This window comes from Gadus chalcogrammus, chromosome 7, assembly GCF_026213295.1.
Source record: "Gadus chalcogrammus isolate NIFS_2021 chromosome 7, NIFS_Gcha_1.0, whole genome shotgun sequence".
Classification (NCBI taxonomy): domain Eukaryota; kingdom Metazoa; phylum Chordata; class Actinopteri; order Gadiformes; family Gadidae; genus Gadus; species Gadus chalcogrammus.
In genome coordinates, this window is record NC_079418.1 from 28,329,779 (window position 1) to 28,352,055 (window position 22,277).

The following is a 22,277-nucleotide window of genomic DNA, read 5'->3' on the forward strand; positions in this document are numbered from 1 at the left end:
ATATGGAAATATGTTTGACGTTGAGGCCTTAGACTCTAAGGCCTCTATAATTCTGTTTCTTTGTGTAGTTGTTCTAAAGGAAAAGGTTGCATACTTTATTATTCATCTTCAGTTTTGTGTTGAAAAGAGAGTAGGTCTTATGTTTCTGCCTTTATAATTTATGCATATCATTTGTTTTTTGTATTTGGTTTTCCCCATAGAACAATGTCAGTTTTGTTGATCATGGTAATTTTAATCAGTGATGTCACACTTTTTGTGTGTAGCCTCTGGTCTTGTTAATCTTTAACTTACATTGAGAGGCCTATGTGTTAGAACAATCATCCAAATATTGTAAAGCATATTATGTGTACTGTCTGTAGCCAGTGACAGATTTGGTCGTAACTGTCTTATCATTTCATTAATATAAACGTCAAAAGTACGTCTTAAAGCCCTATTTCACATCTTCAACCGTTCGTAGTATTTGGGACAAACGGGGTCTAAGTAGCTTACAGTACATGGTTCAGACAGACCCTCCAGTTTTCTAACAGACACAGCTGAAAACCATGAGAACAATTCGTCTGTGTCCATGGCGCAGAAATCATTCACACACACACACACACACACACACACACACACACACACACACACACACACACACACACACACACACACACACACACACACACACACACACACACACACACACACACACACACAGCTCTTCTCTTTTCTTTTCTCTCGCTTTTTTTCGTTTTTTTTCCTTCTCCAACTCACTGTTGGTTCTTTATCAACAGCGATGCTGGTCGACGGTGACGTCGCTGACCACCCCTCTGGAACACAACATTCTCCACATGAATCCAAATGACCCCCTCACTGTTTTTTTCCCCCCCTTTTCGTCACTCATCTGACTTCTATCCTCATGTCTGTCTCAGAGAAGCATCTTTCTTACTCGCATTCTGAAATAGTTCATATGATTTGTTGTTGTTCATGATCAGCTCATGTTTTCCTCTGTGCTGCATATTTATATAAAAATATATATAAATAGAATGGCGCCCAGATAAAATATGGCCCCATTTTGGACAGACCTTTTATTTTACTATTTACAATCTTTTTCTCAAATTGTTTCAGTCTGCCTCTCCATCTATTTCCATAATGTTATCTATCAGATATGTGTAAAGAGCACACACACACACACACTCTTTCAATACACAAAAACGTCATGGTATCAATTGACATTCTTCAATACGGTTCACTCTAGCTCCTCCCACAGGGACCACCGAACAACACACACAAAACACACACACACACACACACACACACACACACACACAGAAAGGCAGTGTTACACGCCAAGACGAATCCTACACACAACGACACATCCACGCACACACACCCACACTAAGTCAGATGGAGGTAGGCAGGATGGCCATCTCCACGTGTGCTGGTTCTCTCCTGCATTGGACGGCCTTCATCCTCCTCTCAGGCAAGACATTTACCTAACTGTATTGTGACGTAGGGCCAGCAGGCTTGCCTGTATGGGCACTCTTCTTAGGTTATGCAGCTTATTAGGTACTTTCCAATTGCCGCTATAGACCTCTTTTTTGTGTTTTTAGATGGGAAGGGCAGTTCTTCCATCTATTTTGTTGGATTTGTTGTTTAGGAATATATGATGCAGCTTTCATGGATGCTTCAGGGTTTTAAGTTAGACCAGTCGGTCCATCCCTTGAGCTGGTTGAACAAATAATATAATTTCATGATTTAGTTAGATACCGGTTTATCCCTCCCCATACATTATCTTTTTAGTCTGTGATATGTTTCATTGTTTTCGTAAGAGGGCTCTGATTTGGTCATACTCTTGCAGTTAGAAGTATACTAAATACCTTGAGGCCTATTAACAATTAATAGAATCATGCAAATATTTTTAAGCACATTTAGCTTATTGTACCCAGTAGGTGAGTTTGTCATAACCGCCTCACAAATCAAAGTTTTTGTTTTCGTATTCCAGCACAAAATTCCTACACAGTGCCGGGATTCAAAGCTGTTATAGCGCTTGGTGTGCAGGTGCTTGTTCATCACAAAGACGTATGCAAATGCAGGATGGCCTTATGCTAACAGTAGCCAACTATCAGGAAGTAGCCTCTTAAGGCGCTGCTAAGCAGACAAATGGCAAAAACAGTAGACAGAATGTTAGGTTTTTAGGATGCAAACCCTTCATTTCTTAAATAACCTAGCCTTATATGTATTATTATGGGCCTACTATGTTTCTTGGTTGAGGAAACAGCAAATGGATTTTTACATAATTAATGGACTCCCAATGAGCTTTTGAGGATTTGCTGATGTTCCGCATGTAGGTAATTTAATTAATAAAAGTGAAACTATGATTATTATCATTAATTCTAATTAACATTCTAATTATAATGCTGACGGGCAGATGTAGGTTTAGTGTAGTAGTGCTCAGTGTGTTTACTCCCAGCTCAATGTTCATGGGTTCAAACCCCAATCTCCAGAGTGTACCTATATGATTAGTAGGCCTACTACACCATTGATTCAACCCATAACACGGCATTACTAGCTTAATATATTTTTGGAGGGGTTGCTATTTATTAAGATTGGGAAATCCCACGATCTCTAGAAAGCATTCAACTAGGCTGGATCTTCAAAGCTGTTGAGGTAGTTGCTAAGGCCTGTCCTACTGACTTAGAAGGGTCCGGGACACTAGTAGTAAACTACCATTTGTGTATCATTTGAGTCTACAGAGGTGAGTGACTGTTTTGAGACTAACTGTGATTACCTGACTTAATTTACATAGCTGATCAAAGGATGATGATGATGAATGTAATTATAACCCTTGCACAATATGCCTAACGACTATATGCTCCTGAATTATGTACAGTTCACTTTGAGTCACTTTGGGTTAAGCGCCTGCTTGATTACTAATCGTCAATCATTAGTGATCATTAGCTGATGAAGGTAATCTTTATCAATCGTCCTGTAGCTCCCTGGTCGCCACTGGTGTCATCCTTCAAAGTGTCAGAGGGGGGTGTGGCCTCGCTGTCCTGTCAGTACTCCGTGAAGCGCTTCGGCCTGAGCCGCGTGTGCTGGGGGCGGAGCTGCGGAACCTTCTGGTGCAGCGACATCCTGGTCCAGACCGACGAGACCGGCATTATCTCTAAGGTGAAACTTGGCTAACCCATAAAGCGTGGAACACACTAGCCAAACCGTTGCAATGTTTAACATGCCGATTCAACATGCAAAGTCTGAGAGCGTTGGCGTTTGAGGATTGGAGTCATTGGATGCTCTGTTTACCGGTAGTTGGGTGCTGCTAGCACACAACCAGAGAATCAGCGCAGTGTTTTGGAGGGACGGACGAGTGCCACCATGAGACTGGCGAAACGCCAGCAGATTTTGAAAATCCACAGCTCAAATGGTCCTACCCCCTCTCCTTCAACGCTGACTCTGACTCCACCCATTCCAAGTACATGGACGCGCAATCATGCACGAGCGGACAGATGCACGAGAGCGAGCCATTAGCTAGTTAGCTAGCTCCAGTAGCTACCGCAGGATAACAACAAACAGAAGCTTGCTCTGGGTCACAAGCTTTGAGTACGTGCAAGAAGGGGTCGCACGGGGGGAGGGGTCGCGCAGTACGACCATTTGATTGATGTACTTACTGTCCAATGCCACTCGGTGGGTCTGGAAATCATTGGCTGGAGTTTTTCGAGCCCTGCCCGTTCCACAGATGATTGACTTGTTTAATTTTCATGTCAGTACTTCTAACTCAGTGGCTGTAAGTGGGTTATGATAAGGATTTCAAGTAATTTTGCAAAAATGGCCAAAAAAGAGAATTCCATACCCAACCTTTAAGGAGACTGAAAGGCTGATTATGGTCCCACGTTCACGCAACGCAAGGACCATGCAGACGCTTCGACGCAGTCGTGAACCTGTCTTGATTCTGCGTCGGGTTTTGGTGAGAGGACCAATCACAGCCCTGGCTGCTGCGTCACCTCGACGGTCGGAACGTAACAATTTTTGGGAGGCACACATCAGGCCCTTGCAGTGGATGTAAGGAGGGTCCGCAAGGATGTTACGGGTCCGTAACCCCCTTGTGTTTCATGAACGTGGGACCATAATCAACACTTTACACGCTACTGTTTAGTTGGGTGTGCGTGGGCCCATTAAGGGGCCCACGCACACTGCCCGACTCAAAGCAACATTAACTGCCTTTATCCAACCACTGTCTCCTTTGCCGCTCGTCAGACCCTTCGGCAGAAAAGTTGCATTGAAACATACCGCGAATACTACTGCCAACTACACAGTATGTACTGCGCTTGTGTGAGATGCAATAAGTCTCCTTGACATGGGATGGTGCTAGACTTTTGGCGCTAGTCCATCCAGCGAGCTGATTCGCTGGTTGTCAGAGTAGCCAATCCTCACCCGCCAACCCTCTCAGACTTTGCAAGTTGAATCGGACCATCCGAGTGGTTCCAAAAGCTTCCAACACAGCTTAACACACCGAACAGATGTGTTCCCTCCAAACACTGCAGATGTTCCATGCTTAACCAACCTGCTCTCGGGATACCTAAAAAAAAAAGAATTGATTTCTTATTTTATTTTATTTTTTTCCAAAAAATTAGATTCGGGGCTAATTAAAAAAGATCCGGGGCTTTAGCCCTGAATAAAACAGCCTAGGGACGCCACTGGGTGTGCTCAAGTGTGTATTCAAAAGGCCTATGGTGTGTTCACGTGAGACCGTTCCCGCCGGACTGAAAATGTGGAACCGCCACTTCTGACTGCAATGAAAATATTATAAGAATATGTAGAACATGACAAACAAAATTTTGGTATGCATAATTTTTTTTCAATATATATTATAGTTGTGATCGTGCAGGTGCTCTACCGTTCACCAGAGGGTGCTGCAGCACCCCTCTGCACCCCTACTTCCCACAGCCTCGTGTACAACCATGACTCTGCTTCCCCCAGGTGACGGACAGGTACAGGTTAACGGGAGACGTGCTGGACGGACAGATGGACCTGTCTATCCTGAACGTGAGGAGGTCGGACAGCGGCCCGTACTGCTGCAGGGTCAACATCAATGGGATCTTCAACGACAAAAAGGTGGTCATGAACCTGCGTGTGGTCAAAGGTACATGCAGGCAACTCAGCAGCTCTGATGAATCAATATGTGTTTCCTGACGTGTACTTCTGTTGTGTATATGCCCTAGAAAGATATGCGTATTCGAAGATTGTCTTCAACTAGCGTAATTCCTCAAAGGTTACATTTTAGTCCATGACATTTTGCACTTGATTCATATGTATGTTGCAATGGAAACCAGCATAATCCCTTGTGCATAACGTCCCATTTGCTGTGCAACTTCTTTATATGTTAATCAACCTAATATTCAAAGTAACTATACAATAGACTACAACTATAGACAGCTGATTTCCATATCAAGGAATAGCCTTATGTTTGGATTGCTGTCTAGGAACACCAGGTCGTTATTTACTTATGAAATGACGTCTGTCATCCCTTCAGTACCAGGGTCAATCACCAGCACCACACCGAGTACCAGCGCCATGACTGAACGCGTCACGACGGCCCCATGGGCTTCAACCAGTGAGTCCATGTGTTGGGTTGAGCCAAAGGTTAAATATGTTTGTAACACATTTTATTTTTAAAAAAAGTGTGTGTGTGTGTGTGTGTGTGTGTGTGTGTGTGTGTGTGTGTGTGTGTGTGTGTGTGTGTGTGTGTGTGTGTGTGTGTGTGTGTGTGTGTGTGTCTGTGTGTGTGTGTGTGTGTGTGTGTGTGTGTGTGTGTGTGTGCGGTGTTCCTCTGTGTCCCATTGCTCCAGCAACGTGGAGGAACATCTTGTCCTCCCATCTCGAGCTCTTCAGAAGAAACTCCACCCCCCTGCATTCCGGAGCCATCACTGTGAGTAACAATAGATTGTATAATATCATAATAATAATAATAATAATATCAGATCTATAAAAGGTTAGACACCTACAGAAGTCCATTCCATTCCTACAAGGGATGGGCATCCTTTAATAATAATGTGTTTCACTTGTTCTCTTGTTGTTCTGTCATCTGTGTTATATATTCACAGAGCTGATGCTATGATGAGTCAAGTGTGTGTGTGTGTGTGTGTGTGTGTGTGTGTGTGTGTGTGTGTGTGCGTGTGCGTGTGTGTTGTGTTGTGTGTTTGTGCTTGCTAATCAACGTTAACCGACAAAGAAAGTATGCAAACGTCAAACTGCAAATGTATTTCCATCACTCGACGTCGTTCGGCTTGTAGTACCTCGTTTCAATCCCTTCCCGTTTCCTCCATGTTGTCTCCGCTAGATGGAGGACTCTGTGCCCACTCTGTCTCTCCAGATCAACGTTCCCGTGCTCTCCCTCTCCCTCTGTCTGCTGCTCCTGGTGTCCGGAACGCTGATTGTCCTTGCCTTTAAATGTAGGTCCCTACGTGTGACTTTACTCGACAGACACACTGCAACGTGCACACTGAACATGTTAAGTTCAACAAGTGGCCAAAAGAAGGCAAAATGCATTCCCAAGCAACTACACAAGGTTATCACATCGGAATAAACAGAAATTCCGCTGGACGTCTGTCGAAGTCTGACGAATAAAAAAACATGAACCCCAGCAAACGCCGAAAACACATGGCATGAGAGATGAGACATGAATACAGCTTGTAAATGATATCAAATTAAATGGAAACCTTCTTCGAATAACGCAATAATTTTTTTACGCCTAATACCTTAATTCACTTCATTGTAAACATGTCTGCGTAGTATCTGCCTCGCTGTTGGTTACAACAGGTTAAAGAGCAACAGGACACTTCTGTAACTGGTTTTAAACGGCTCTCCAGCAGCAAATGGAAGACTATGGCACAAAGCATGTATCTGCCATTCACTAGAAAGTGAAGTTAAAAGGAACATATATTCTACTCTAACACTTACATGCCAAAACTAATATAATAGTTCAAATAGCTTTAAATCGTCTGTAACAAAATTCTCCTTAATTGCATGATATATTTGTATGCATCTTTTTTCCTCAAGGTGGAATCCATAGAAGAGCTTCAATGAAAGGCTGGTGAGAAAATACCCTCAATGATCTGCAAAAGTTTTGAATTGCACAGATAAGATAATGTGGAGATAAACGTCAATATACAGTGAACTTGATTCCCAGATGGCAAATTTAGAATTTTAAGAATATCGTGAAATTTACAAAAAATATACAAAATAATATGTTTATACAATATAATTAGCTGTGGTAGCTGTTAGTAAATGATATGGAGTAATGGTTCACGGAGGCCGTAGTAGAGCTCCTCTGGTTGGTATAACATCTTCTTCTCTTCCAGTTTCTCAACCAGGGAACCCCCTCACATCATCTACGAGATACGCCTGAGGAGGCCAATTCAAGAAAACATCTACACCTTGGACTGAGGTCTGAGACAACACTCTGAGATTGCTTATCCCCGACATTTTGTACTGCTCTGATAGACTGTTTGACCTGATCATATCCTGTGTGTATAGATCTTAGGCATAGCTCAAAACACTATTTTATGTTGTCTTTTTTTATATCTGCGTTAATGAAGGAGACAGGGATGACATAGTCAAGCGAAGTTGAGTTTGTGCCGTTGCCGGTTGCCAAAGTTCAAGACACTGTGACGCCTGGTGCCCACTAGTCTGTGAACACATGGTTGACACACTCGCGGGTTGAGCCGCCATTCACAAAATACCAACTTTGTCACGCATCTGCCTGTAGTGTTTCCTAATGGAAAAAGTCTGCTTGTATTCTATGGGGTCAGAACAGTCTCATTAATAATGAAAGCACAGAAAAGGATTCACAAATGTATTTTGTGATTTATATATAAATTACTCTCTTCTCACAATTACATTTCAATGCACACACAAATGGATATCGGTATGTATAAATGTAAAATAAATCCATAAACAAAAATAAGTTTCACAAACACATTTCTGATCCACACACAAATGTGTCTTGTTTTAGATAAATGGTATGTAAATCCATAAAGGTATTTTTTTTTTTTATGTTGCAATTTTATCAAAAATGACGCTTTTCATTTGTGAACCCTTTTGCATTTGTGTGTGAACTGGCCTGTATTTTTAAGACTCTCCTGATGTGGCTGGATCACGGCTGGATTCACATATGCATTTTTTTCAACAAGGAACTCTCTGTAGCCAATCAGATGCCTCCCTCGTTTTCAGCCAATCACATTACTCCAGTGACTGGGTGTCTAGATTGTCTGTGCCGTTAAAGTAGCATTAATAATCGTTTACTACTTTAACGGCACCGACAATCCCAAAACCCAGTTGAAACTAGATTGAAAAAGTGTGTAGTTCAAAACGTGACGCAGCGTTTACTTCTTCACCACCTAGAGATTGTTATGTAGTACGATCATTCAAAAACCCCATGTTATTTCCAATAGACATTTGACCGAGGGAACCGGGAAGCTCGGAGGCTGGACTTATTATTCTGAGGTCGCGACTGCAGTCATGTGATTGGCTGAAAACGAGAGAAGGCAGCTGATTGGCTACAGGGAATTCCTCGTTGAAAGAAATGCATTTGTGAATCCAGCCGCGTCAGGAGAGTCTCAAAATCCACATATAAGTACAGACCAGTTCACACACAAATGCAAACAAGTTCACAAATGAAAAACGTCTTATTAATTGAAGTTTAACAGTTGTATATCAATGTAAGAACATCAAAATACATTTTTTATGAAAATTGCAAATATTTTTTTTATTCATATATTTATGGATTTATATTACATTTATTTAAAACAAGACACATTTGTGTGTGGATCAGAAATGTGTTTGTGAAACATATTTTTGTTTATGGATTTATTTTTACCTTTAAACATACCGATATCCATTTGTGTGTGCATTTAAATGTATTTGTGAGAAGAGAGTAATTTATAAGGAACCACAAAATACATTTGTGAATCCTTCTCTGAGCATTCATTATTGATGAGACTGTTCTGACCCCATAGTATTCAAAGCACACATGATGAAAATAAATGTTACAAACAATAAATCAGTTGATGGCTAAGACAAGGATAAATTGTCTACTTTTCATTGCATGACTGCTCTGGGTTTTTTGCTTCTAGTTTGGAAATATTGTAGCCTAAATGATTGTGTCCGATAACGAACTGTGAAATTGAAAACGAATTCTGCGGTTACGTAACCGCATGTCATTTATTGTGGCCGGAGAACCACTTCAACCATATCCATGTGAATGGTTGATTTTAAGCAGTTGGTGTTAAACTTATTCCACTCACAAAACGACTAAAAGCAACTATACAACTCTAAACCTGCAGGCCAATTATTAATTTAACTTTGAAGACTCGTAGTTGTTAGCTAACTTGCTACTCTTCCAATGTCGCGCCAAAAGAAAATTCAACGATGCATCTCGAACACGGCTTTAGCCACACACTTTTATGACGATTTTATGGCAGACCAACATATAAGGTTGATTTGTGTTTTGATAATCAGGCATCTTAAAATTGTATATTTTCCTTTGAATATGGCTCCCTCTATTGTCCAAAATGAGCATTTTCATAAAATAAGTTGGATAGCGCTGTGCTGGTGATGGCATGGGCAGAGTGGCCGGAGGTGCTATGATATTCATGCACCTGCGAATAATAAATCAGTGCCCTTGTTTATGTAGCCTAAATATAGATATTTCTCTGGAAGACACCTTAGGATGTGTCGGGCAATTTAAGTCTTGATTTGTAGCATGCAGTTCAAACGGAACTTTTAATCCAAAACATCTCAGAGATCCACTAGATGGCCTTGTTGTCCTGTCTATGGCAAATTGAAAAGGCAAAAACGGACATTGGTCCAGGAAAGCGTGATGCAGAGAGAGCATGACCAGACAATATATAACAGGTGAGTCATTAATAGTCTACTATTTATTGCACTCATTAATAGTCAGAACTTTTGCACAGTACTAGCACAGACATATTAAATAATAAAATACAGCCTATGCCAATGATTCACACAGATTTGACGCGTCAAAAATGTATTTCTTTATACGAGAAGTTCCCAGTCACCTTGGCCACTATAGCACATCCTTCCAAAAAATCCCACAAGAGAACCACATCAGGCCTAGCATTCAGGACCTTTAAGGCTGTGCAGCAGTCCCTGTTTTCACATGAGAGAACAGTTAAGATAAAAAAAACATGAGTGTAAAATTGTTATCTATACCCAGCCACGCATTGGTGCATAGCCTTCTCCACTCCTGCATAGTGACCAGGGGCGGCTCTGGGCACGGGCGAACCGCCCGGGGCGCCATTCTTTCTTGCCACGTGGGGTGCGCCACGAGCAGTTAGAAAAAAAACAAAAAAAACATCTGCGCCGCAAAGCGGTTTTCTATGATGTAGGCCTATCATAACATTGTGTGGGGAATTGGCATATTGGCACCCCCTCTGGCTGCAGGCGCACCTGCTTGCTGAGAAGGTGCCGTGCACAGACGGACTGAAACCCCCACCGAAGACCCTAGGGCAGGGGTTCTCAAAGTTTTGACAGCTGAGGGCCAATTTAGGAACCCAAAATTTGACTGAGGGCCGCCAAAGGAAAGAAATGTAGGCGGGAAACGCCGTCAGCATCCCAGTGGTGGAAAACAAACATTGCACCGTAGACCTCTGGGAGTGAGGCCAAGTGAGGTCTAAATCACAAAACTGAGGTTCATCCTTTCAAAGTAATGTGCAGTCAGATTAAAACTAACAAATAACAGGATTTAATAGAAAGCTGGAGAGAGTCGACTTTTCTCTTTATATATAATTATATTTTTGTTTAAATTAATATTGATATGATAATAAAAAAAAACTTACTGGCAATGATGGAAAAGTATAACAAAATGGGGAACGACTTCACGTGACAAATGAAGAAAGAGGGAACAGAAATTGTTTGCTTTTCAATTATTATATTATTTTACACATGTGGGGAACCACCAACACCCAGTTAAGGGTTAGGGTTAGGGCTAGTAAAATTTATATTATTGCACAAGGGCTTTCATAATTGAGCAATAAGCTAAATCACCATTTTGTTACCTTATTAAGCAATAGATAGTAACTTAACTGATTCTAATTTATTTATTTAAATGGATGGCACTCTGGGCTAGATGTCGGGCTGACAACCTGCCTGGAGTTTTGGTTTGGATTGTGGAGATTCACCATGCTCTCAATCATGGTGAGGTTCAATAAGGACCATTCTTCCTAGACGGATATGCCCCGAGTACAAACACAGCCTACGAATTTGCAGGGTGCTTTTATCATGGTAGTGAACATTGCTACAACACGGGCCATCAATGGTGATTCTACACGGGGGCCTACAGGGGCCAGTGCCCCTTTAGACATGTCCCTGGCCCCCCCTGTGATGACCAAATAAAATAACTATGATTTTACTGATTTTACGGAACTAATTTGACGCAACGTTCTACACGGGTAACTTAGAGCGGCTAACCCAAACACTGTGCTGCTGCTTCTCGGTAAATGAGAGCTCAGCGACTACTCTTGGAGAAAGAGCCACGATTTCTCCTGTGGCAAGAGTCAAAGCTAGTAAAACGATTTCATTTCTTGAGTGACTTGCTGTTCTTATAGCAGCTGTCATGAAATGAGGATAGAACAGTAGAACAGGGAAGTTTCCTTTGCGCTCTTTAGACTGTGCAAGATTGCTGTAACCCTTCCTGTAAGCTCAGCCTCTTGGGAACACAGTTTCACCACACTGAAACTGATAAAATAAATAGGAAATGGCACATTGTTTTGCACTTCGTTGTCACCCTGGAGTACAAAACAAATGTTTATTAGATTTTGATGATTTAGTATCCCCAAGATCAGGGGTTCTCAAAGTTTTGACAGCTGAGGGCCAATTTAGGAACCCAAAATTTGACTGAGGGTCGGCAAATGTCAGCATCCCAGTGGTGATCAAAAACATTGCACCGTGGACCTCTGGGAGTGAGGTCTAAATCATAAAAACTGAGGTTCATCCTTTCAAAGTAATGTACAGTCGGATTAAAATTAACAAATAACAGGATTTAATTGAAAGCTAGAGAGTAGACTTTTCTCTTTATATTTATTTAATTTATGTTTAAATTAATTTTGTTATTAAAAAAGGAAAAAATAATCTATATGTCATTGCGGGCCGCCAGGAATGTTTCTGCGGGCCACCATTGGCCCGCGGGCCGCACTTTGAGAACCAATGCCCTAGGTTCATGAGACAAACCCCAGGAGGTGACAGACATGGGAGAAAGGAGGCGGGAGGTGGAAGAGGAGGGAGAGGGAAGGGAGATGCAGGATGTAGCAGAGAGAGGAGAGGATGCAGGAGGTGGATGAGGATGCAGGAGGAGAGAGAGAGGATACAGGAGGTGGAGTAGGAGAGAGAGAGGATACAGGAGGTGGAGGAGGAGGGAGAGAGGATACAGGAGGTGGAGGAGGAGGGAGAGAGGATACAGTAGGTGGAGGAGGAGGGAGAGAGGATACAGGAGGTGGAGGAGGAGGGAGAGAGGATACAGGAGGTGGGGTAGGAGGGAGAGAGGATACAGGGAGACAGGAGGTGGAGTAGGAGAGAGAGAGGATACAGGAGGTGGAGTAGGAGGGAGAGAGGATACAGGAGGTGGAGTAGGAGAGAGAGAGGATACAGGAGGTGGAGTAGGAGGGAGAGAGGATACAGGAGGTGGAGGAGGAGGGAGAGAGGATACAGGAGGTGGAGGAGGAGGGAGAGAGGATACAGGAGGTGGAGACTATAAGCACCGGTTGTCGAGTATAGAAAATGCATTGGGAAAGTGTTGAGCAAGTTAAGTGTAAGTGTCTTGTATTAAACATGTCCGGTCTTGTTTTGTGTCAATGTGTCAATGTGTCAAAGGAGTTCAATTAGCCTAGGCCCCGAGTTGGGAACCGAGGGTTCCCGTCCTTGTACGGGCCTGTTGCTACAACATTGTTTGGGATGACAAGCAGACCTCCAGACACTATTCCGCTGACTTATCCTCTGAGTTTCCCTGCATGTTTACAGGCAGCAAAGGTCACATGAGCTAAAGAAGCTTACTTATTGGCTGTTGTTACTTCGAGCCAGTTCAAGTGCAAGTTAGGATCTGTTTAGTTTTCATTAATGACGCTCAAAAAATAACCAAGTCAATTACGGGAAATGCAATACTTTTACTTTATTAAAGTCAGGTTGCTTTTGGTTAGTTCGTCCTCTTTGACTAAAGGCCACGCGTTTAAAGGCGTCTCGTTTAACATGCCCACCGATATATAATGGTGCGAGGCGCTGACTGGGAACACTTCTCGGTTCTCGGCTGTCGCAGCTGAGTGCAGTCAAGGAATGGCTGGCTTCTTCTTTTCGCTTTTAAATTACAAGACAGAAAAGTATGTCATCGCCGAAAACAAGAAGATCGGAATACTCTTCAGGGTCTACCAGGTGGCCGTTTTGGCATACGTGATCGGGTGAGTCGAAGTTGTCTATTTGTGCGTTTGGAATGGGAAAAGTTGACCTATCGTCCAACGTCTTTCATACTACTAACCATGGATATAGCCCTCAAATAATTACCAGTTATTAAGGTTATGACTATTCTTTTTGAGTTACTGAGAAAGCAATACCATGTCTCATCAACATATGCCATCTGCCGTTGTTTTAGATGTATAGGATAATTCCACAGTTGGATTAAATCGAGAAATAATAGGCATCACGCCCCCTGCTATTTGATAGCATCAGACTGACAGAAAAAATGATTTGAAGATTGTTTTGAAGATGATGGTCCAACATGACTTCACTTTAAATGTATCTACCAGGGTTTCACACCAAAGTTTGGTATAAAAATGACTGGATTTGGATTTGATGTTCAAGAATTTTTTTCAACGTTTTTGATCTGGCATTTTACCACATCTCTTTTGCTATACCTTGATGTAAAATATGCAATTGACTTCAGACCACATGTTTCAACACGTCAGGCTGCTAAAGGGGATTAGGCCTTTTTAAAATTAAACATCATGAACTATTACTACAGCTATGATATTTTACACAAATTAATATTTGAAATCAGCATGGGGAAAAAAAAGGCATGAACTGCCATAGTTTCTTGCAAGGCACGCCAACAACTCCCCTGAACCGGAATGATGCCCCCATCTCTGCCCCCATGGGGTACGGTCTGATCCTCAGATGGGTGTTTGTGATGAGGAAGGGCTACCAGGAGAAGGAGGAGGCCATCCAGAGCTCAGTGATCACCAAGCTGAAAGGGGTCGCCCTCACCAACAGCTCCGACTCGGGCCCTCGCCTCTGGGGGGCCGAAGATTATGTCATACCACCAAACGTGAGAATATATACAACTTGTAAAAGTTTGGTGCATCACCAGCACTATCTGTAGCTGGGGTGGTAGTAGCTCAGGAGGTGAAGCGGGTTGACTGGCAACTGGACGGTTGCTGGTTCGATCCCCGGCTCCTCCTAACTGAATGTCGGGGTGTCACTGAGCAAGCACGCCTCACCCTGAATGCTCCTGACAAGCTGGCTGTCGCCCTGCTTAGACTCCGCCGTCAGTGTGTGAATGAATGGTTGTAAGTTAGATAAAAGGGTAAGGAAAATCCCCTTAATGTAAATGTAGCTGTAGCAATGATAGTGTGCGTTTGATCCGCTTCTTTGTATTGGATTAAAAAAACAAGCCGTCATTTAAGAATATACCATTAATCGATGTACATGTATCATTATCTGGTTCAACCTGAATAGAGACATGGCCTAGATGCATGCATAACTATGTGTGCGTTGAGCGAGATCATGTAAACATTGATCAATGTGAATAATCAGGAAATATTGACAAGCAAGACGACAGAGCCTTTAGGGTCAACACCACCACAGCCTTCTGTCCATAGACATTACTCTCCCCACTCCAATGTAATTGGTTTAACCTTTTCTTCCTCTTGGTGTGTCTCAAGTTTGGACGTAATCCTGTTTTTTACAGGGGGAACAAGTTTTCTTTGTTGTCACGAATTTCGTCGAGACGCCAAACCAGCGACTGGGCCTCTGTGCTGAGGTGAGAGTGCCGAGATGGGACGCGTACCAACAGCAACGCGTACCAACAGCAACAACAACGTCGTCTTCTGGAACTCTGAGATCGTTCAGAATCCGGGCAAACTGCTTTGCATAGCTCTGATGAAACACACACAAACACAAACACAAACACACACACACACACACACATACACATACACACACACACACACACACACACACACACATACACACACACACACACACACACACACACACACACACACACACACACACACACACACACACACACTCACTTATGCAAAATGTTCAATGCAAAGTCAAGCATTGTGTAAAAGTCGTGAACTTTTAGCAACCCACAATTCCTTGGTCTTTTTTCTTCTATTTATATATATATTTTTGGGGGGTTTCTGACAGAGCTTTAAGGTTCCAGATGGACGATGTTTGAGTGACGAGGACTGTGTGGAGGGTGAAGCCGTGATCTCCGGCCACGGTGAGGACTTTTTAACACCCGTCTGCACATTTATATTGGGTCCAAGCATTTAGGATTCCTATATGCATGTCTCCTCTCTCAGTATCTCCCTGTAGGTGACTTCCATTTGGCTCATGATCTTAACGTTTGACAGGGATCAAGACTGGTGTGTGTGTGAACAGCACAGGGACCTGTGAGATCCAAGGCTGGTGCCCTGTCGGGAAAAGCCACAGACCCCCGTGAGTGTGTGTGTGTGTGGCGCCAGCCCCCGACTAGCCATCTTGTTGCTATGCTCCCTTTGCTATCAGACCCCTTCATGTGATCCTGAGTAATCTCACAGGTTCTATTTATTGTACAATGAATAGAACCTGTGAAATTGAAACTTTCACACTCGCACACGTCGGGCACGCACGAGCGCTCATTCCGCCTTCGCCCCCCCCTACAGAGAGCCCCTCTTGAGCGGGGCGGAGAACTTCACCATCTACATCAAGAACTTCATCAGGTTCCCCAAGTTTGAATTCTCCAAGTAAGTGGGCTTTAAGTGGCGCGGACCGATTGTCTCTATTGCGCTCCTTCAGAGTAAGAGCGCAACAGTAGTGGGCTAACGTGTCCTCACGGCTGTTTTGAATAGCTTTAGGGGGGGGGGGGCAGGTCTAATAATACCGCCGCTGGGACTGCGCAGCAGGCAGATGTCATCCGAGATGTCCTTGACGACTCGGCCGCGGGCCACGGACAGGTGTCCGATGTCCCACGGCCGCGGGCTGTGTGACTGTAGCCGGTTAATTCTGACTGGCTGGCTAATTCCGCTGCAGCACCAGTGCTGTCCGTCCAAGTCTGGCACGAATCAGCGGTCCACAGGTCAACACTGCAGGCTGTGATGATGTCAGCCCAATCGGTGGGACGTGTGGCCAGGGATTCCTCGCGATGACAGTTGTTGTACTCGTACTAGTACCGCAGACAACGTGGATCTTTTGGAACTCGTAGTTTGTCATTATTGAAACATTAAAGGGGTAGTTCGGAATTTTGGACATAGGGCCTGATTCCCAAGTGAGCATTGGTATTCTATATCACTGGAGACAGTTTTCAACACATTTCATGCAGTCCTTCTAGTTGCAGAGTTCGCTCGTGCTAGGCTAGCGCAAGTCAACGGGCAATGCTAGCCTGCTATTAAAAACAGTCTTACCCACTCCACAGTACACCCGAGGTAAATCAATTATAACGACAGACTATAAATCTAAATGTCAGTTTATAGAATAATGTTAGAAATAAAACCAACCTTGCATTGCATTTTGAGGGAATTGCGGGGTCTCGGCAGCAGTGTTTATATTCCTGTACGTAGGCTACTGCAGCGGCGGACTGATACCTAGGTTACCTGCCGCTGTCATTGCTACAAACGCAGAGTACAGTGAACGAAGGAATTCTATAAGCGTATTCAATTAACAAGATATGGCCACGTTTGGAGGAGTTAGCGATGCATCTGCTTTTGAAGACGATTATGAGGAATTTGTTGTATCCAACGAACCGTACATGTACGAGCTGGTGTTTTGATGTCCAAGCCAGCAGAAACAAGCCACAGTTGAGTCCTTTCTGGATCTCGCACTGGAAATTGGTGGAAACTTTGTGGTGCCCATCTGTACCGTTTATTTCTACAATTTCTAAAAGCACACTGAACCATCATGTTACCTAGTCGTTCAATTGCGCTTCTGTCCCACGCTTCTCTGTTTACGTTCTTCTGTCGTGATTCGGTTACAAACCTAACCAGCGCATAGTAAAATTCCGCTTCTGCTGAGAAAGTAGTCCCTCGATGATTCATGCGATGCAAGGTTAGTTTTATTTCTAACATTATTCTATCAACACAGACATTTAAATCTATAGTCTGGCTTTATAATTGATTGACCTTGGGTGTACTGTGGAGTGGGTAAGACTGTTTTTAATAGCAGGCTAGCATTGCCCGTTGACTTGCGCTAGCCTAGCACGAGCGAACTCTGCAACTAGAAGGACTGAATGAAATGTGTTAAACTGTCTCCAGTGATATAGAACACCAATGCTCACTTGGGAATCAGGCCCTATGTCCAAAATTCCGAACTACCCCTTTAAAGAAGGATGACTCAACAAGTTAACCACTCAACGCGTCTTGTAGCGATTCCCAGCTGTGGCCCTATGCTACTCGTTGTTCCCTTTCTCTTTAAACCCACTCTTCTGTCTTGTATGAAATACCATGTAAATAAAGGTATAGCTAAAAAAATATGAAGATAAAGGAAAGCAATTAAGTTTTCATTGTTTTCGTTCCGTCCAGTAGTTCTGTTAGTGTGTTAATGTTTTGCGAGTTGAATTGCTTCTTGTAAATGTTATGCTTCAACTTTTTCCCCAAAGGTCCAACGTCCTGGAAACCAGCAACGACAGCTATTTGAAAGGTTGTACCTATGAAAAAGTCGAAGATCCGTACTGTCCCATATTCCGTCTGGGTGACCTGGTCGATTGGACTGGCAATGACTTCCAGGAGATGGCTGTTAAAGTATGGATTATTCCTCACTTCTTACTTCTTATATACTCTATTCTCCATTCTCCATGTGCTCTTGAGTTTCTGAAGATTACTTGGACGTATCATGTAACATTTAATACATCATTGTTTATAAAAGATCTTTGAATTTATTCAGAGTTAATTGCACGATCCGGTTTATAAATAAACAGAGAGTCCTAAGTCCTAAATCCTGAAGCACAAGATGACGTCAGGGCAGACGGGAAATAATGGTTTTGAATTTTTGCGTCCGAAATAGACAAGACTATTTGAAGCAAGTGAAAGAGAATACAGCCATGCTTCATTTGCACTCCCATGTGCTGGTTCTTGTTTGCGACAGGTTAAATTTGTATACAAACATCCGTTATTCAAACATCCAATGATGCTGACAGTCTAAATTGCGCAATACATGATAGTGTCAACACGTTTAACACTATGCTAGGCCTACTTGTAAATGATCTGCATGTGTGAAGTGCCCCGGTAGCACTACAGCTTTAAGATTATATGGGGATCTTTGAAGTAGTGAGAGAGCAAAAGGGTTTATGTGATCGGGTCATGGTCTTGTCCTACCCTTCTGCTGTTATAGGACCTCTAAGCTAGTTCACTTCGTACTGTTCCTCTTCTTCTGTTTCAAGGTTCCCACAAAGATATCTCAACCAACCAAAACAAACGACAAATTCTTTCTATGTTTTTTAGAATATGGCTTGAATAGTATTTGTATTTTAAATGTTGATGCATAATTTGCGTACAAATGATTCCCCTTCGTTCTTGTCTTTTTTTCTATTAGGGTGGTTCAGTCGCTATTCTTATTGAGTGGAACTGCGATTTGGATCGGGACTCCTCGCACTGTAACCCAGAGTACAGTTTCACTCGCCTGGACTCAAACATTAACAACTCCATCACGTCAGGATACAACTTCAGGTGCAGTGCTTAAATGTCCATTCACAAACTGCAGAGACTTGATATTAACTCTAAGTTGTCTATAAATGCTACACTACACTTGAACCACTTTAAATTTGATGTGAAGATTGAAAATGATCAATTCAAAAAAGTTTAGTTTTTAGGTGGACTCCGGGAAAGAAGATCCTGGATTCAAAAATGCCCTTACCTGCTCATTCATGACATCTATCTCAAAATAATGGTCTTTTGATAGTAAATACTTAAATTGTTTTTGTATCTTTTTGAAGGCCATTCATCTTATTTATGACATCTTTGCTGGTTTGCTCACCAGGTATGCCAGATATTACAAAGATGCAACAGGTGAAGATTTCCGGACTTTGTATAAGGTGTATGGAATACGCTTTGATATTATGATCAATGGACGGGTATGTAATATATTTATAATATTATGAATGGTGTTATTGTTTTACAAATTATGTCGTTATTTATTTTATGTTTTAATTTCCAGGCTGGAAGATTTAACATAATCCCAACCGTAATTGCTGTTGGATCTGGTTTTGCCTTGTTGGGCGCTGTGAGTACATTATAGTCTTTCAATTATCTAGCATTTTTTTAAAGATGCAATATTTGGAAGAACCTGAAGTTCAATCTATCACCACAGGGGGGCAGTGTTGGGTCACTAAACTATAGTTAATTGTGGCCATTGTGTATACAACTGTTCTTGAAACTATATGAAATGCTGTCTCTTAGGGAGCGTTCGCATGTGACATGATACTTCTCTACATGATGAACACAAGCTCCTTCTACCGAGAGAGGAAATTTGAAATCATAAACTTCAAGTAAGAACTGTGATTCATGATACAGCATTATATTTGTTTACACCGTCGGACCGTAACGCTAATGTGGCTGTGGCTAAACACCGTCACACCTCCTCAGGAAAGAAAAGGGTAAACACAAGGACGGGAAGGTGAGCCATCGGGACCGGAAGCACAGGAAGCAGGCCGACGCGTTGGGGGAAAACAACAAGGCAGAGGTGAACGACAACACTAAGGTGATGGAGGAGAACCGATCTTCCACGGAGAAGCAAGGACCCACCGTTCCACGTAACACCGGCCAGCGGTATGCTCCGATCCTCTCTCCCTCTGGTGGCGAATCAAGACACATCACCTTCGCTCCCAAATATTAACGACATTCATTGGCAGAGCAGACACCAAGCTCAACAGACACAGGCCTCCTGGGTAGCAGCACAATGGTTTTCAAAACATCGTCCCATCCATCTGCTCACCAATGTTAGTCGAGTGTGATCTGATGTGGATGCTGGGATTATTATAACTGGGTGCTTGCTGGACAGACCAGTGATGTTAGAACGGTCAAGCACTGAGATCCAGATTCATTCATTCACACGTTATATATTTAGTGTTTATCAATTCAGTATGTACTAAAATGTGAATTATATTTATGATCATATTATTTAAAAACAAGCCACTGTGATGTGTTCCAACACCCTCATTACCCCTTTTTACGTTGACGATAGGCCTACGTTAGGCTGAATATCAGTAACTAGTGACTGTACTGTTGGATAGGCTATTCTCCTTAATTGGTTTTGAACCACAGCTTTCGTGCAATTTGAATTGATTGTTAAGGGTCCAAAGAAATATTTGAAAAGCCACAAAGAGGCAAGGTATGATCCATGTCAATGATCTTCTTGTCCATGGCTGTGCTGTGAAAACATGCTTATTTCTCACGCTCTTGTATGGTTAGCTTTGGTGATTAAAATGGAATGTTGCGTGGCTCAGGATGTCATGTTGTGACATCAGTTACATGTAAAGTATGTTATAGCGGTTAGTTGAACCTAATCTAAATAAAGTGACTGGTTTCCTGCATTTTGTTATTTTTAACAGATGAAATAAAGAATACATTCAGGGTTATTACTTTAGGCATTTATTTTTTGTACAAATCAGTCAGATTGTAGGCAAACACTAGCCCTGCCAACACATAATTAACACATTTAGAAATTCAAATAATCTTAATTGACATAATCTAAGCATTAAACCAAACAGGATAACAACTACTCGGGCCGTTAACCACAAGGGATAGTTTTACAAACAAGACAAAGGTTAATTTAGTTATGTCATTCTCTCACTGCCTAGTTGATCAGAGGGGGAATGACAGTACAGTTATTGTGTTCACTAACTGATACCTAGGTCCCATTGTACGAAAAGTTCATAAGAGGAGGGGGGGGGGGGGGGGGGGGGGGGTCTAGGTCTATCATTATTTGTCTATTTAAAAACAGCACGACAGACTCACTTGTTAATGGGAGCTAATTTCGTTTATCTCGGACAGCTCACTTCAGTACACATGCACCATTCCGTAGAGAAAAGTCCAAAATAGGACATAAGTAAAAAGACCCCCGACAAGGCCGCCCGTGAAGAGCAACCGTCTGGCTTTGAAGCACTTGTTCCACCGACGCCCTGCCTTCAGGATGAGCAGCAAGGAGAGGAGAAACGAGGCTAGGAAGTAGAAGATGAACCCGTATAGTCCCGTCAGTCCGAGGATTCCCGCTGTCGCTCCGGACAGAGCAGATACAGACGTCCTACAATAGTCCAGTACGGCAGCGTTGCCCCTCACGGCGATTTCACTGATGAACTGCGGTCCTTCGCGCTTGGCCACAATTGACGCCATCGCAGATCTCCAAATTCTCTTCAGAAATGTATTGCTGTAAAGTAAGCAAACCACCAGGAGTCGATACGGGAATAATAGCCAAACTGGAAGACAGCGATTACTACGACTTCAAGTGGATGATCCGACAGATAATGAGACAAACAGATTTACATAGAAACAGAAGTCCTAAATTCAAATTGTAAAGGGAACAGTGGGCCCTATGATGCTGCAACCATAACCGATGACCATCTGGAATAAACGTATATAAAACAACGAAATGGACACCTATATTGTTATGTGAGTAATGTATAATCATATGCCAACTTGCTTACTTGAGTGTTGAATGTATGTATCGTACATGCATTAAACTCAGTTTACTCAGGGCTAACGTTATGATGGACGTTAGCTCGATGTGGCTAACCGTGAACAGCCTCTCACCTGACACAAATTCAACTGGACGTCACGACGACGACTTAACTTCAGAGGACGCTTTCACAGGATGATCATTTGAAGACGTTTCTTTATGTAAGGATATGGAGCGATTACGTGTATTAAACCTTGGAGAAACAACCGGTTAACGCTAGCTGAAAAAAGACAGTGCTAAGGACTTGTCAGCCATGGTCCTTCTTCGCAATGCATCTTGGGAATACAGTGACGTCACGTCGGTAGACGATTATTTGCCTTTCGTAGGTGGAATTAAATGTGTTTCAGTTATTTTATAACTTA

General features: G+C 42.7%; 3 protein-coding genes across 3 annotated transcripts; 2 read left to right on the forward strand and 1 right to left on the reverse strand.

Moving 5' to 3' along the window:
• The first annotated feature begins 1,381 nt into the window (after positions 1–1,381).
• Positions 1,382–7,799, forward strand: timd4 (T cell immunoglobulin and mucin domain containing 4). The gene is made up of 8 exons (XM_056595160.1): positions 1,382–1,462; positions 2,975–3,153; positions 4,960–5,122; positions 5,513–5,593; positions 5,829–5,908; positions 6,320–6,431; positions 7,039–7,072; positions 7,341–7,799. The coding sequence occupies exons 1-8, from the start codon at positions 1,387–1,389 to the stop codon at positions 7,423–7,425; spliced, it is 810 nt and encodes a 269-aa protein (XP_056451135.1). The 5' UTR covers positions 1,382–1,386; the 3' UTR covers positions 7,426–7,799.
• A 5,085-nt stretch (positions 7,800–12,884) lies between these two features.
• p2rx5 (purinergic receptor P2X, ligand-gated ion channel, 5) lies at positions 12,885–20,845 on the forward strand. The gene is made up of 12 exons (XM_056595006.1): positions 12,885–13,445; positions 14,158–14,308; positions 14,951–15,022; positions 15,418–15,493; positions 15,627–15,711; positions 15,918–15,998; positions 17,846–17,987; positions 18,778–18,911; positions 19,222–19,315; positions 19,399–19,464; positions 19,641–19,729; positions 19,827–20,845. The coding sequence occupies exons 1-12, from the start codon at positions 13,324–13,326 to the stop codon at positions 20,074–20,076; spliced, it is 1,362 nt and encodes a 453-aa protein (XP_056450981.1). The 5' UTR covers positions 12,885–13,323; the 3' UTR covers positions 20,077–20,845.
• On the reverse strand, positions 20,790–22,214 carry emc6 (ER membrane protein complex subunit 6). Its single transcript, XM_056595007.1, has 2 exons — positions 21,990–22,214; positions 20,790–21,606 (listed from the first exon to the last, which is right to left on the reverse strand). The coding sequence occupies exon 2, from the start codon at positions 21,570–21,572 to the stop codon at positions 21,240–21,242; it is 333 nt and encodes a 110-aa protein (XP_056450982.1). The 5' UTR covers positions 21,573–21,606; positions 21,990–22,214; the 3' UTR covers positions 20,790–21,239.
• Between the last annotated feature and the right edge of the window lie 63 nt (positions 22,215–22,277).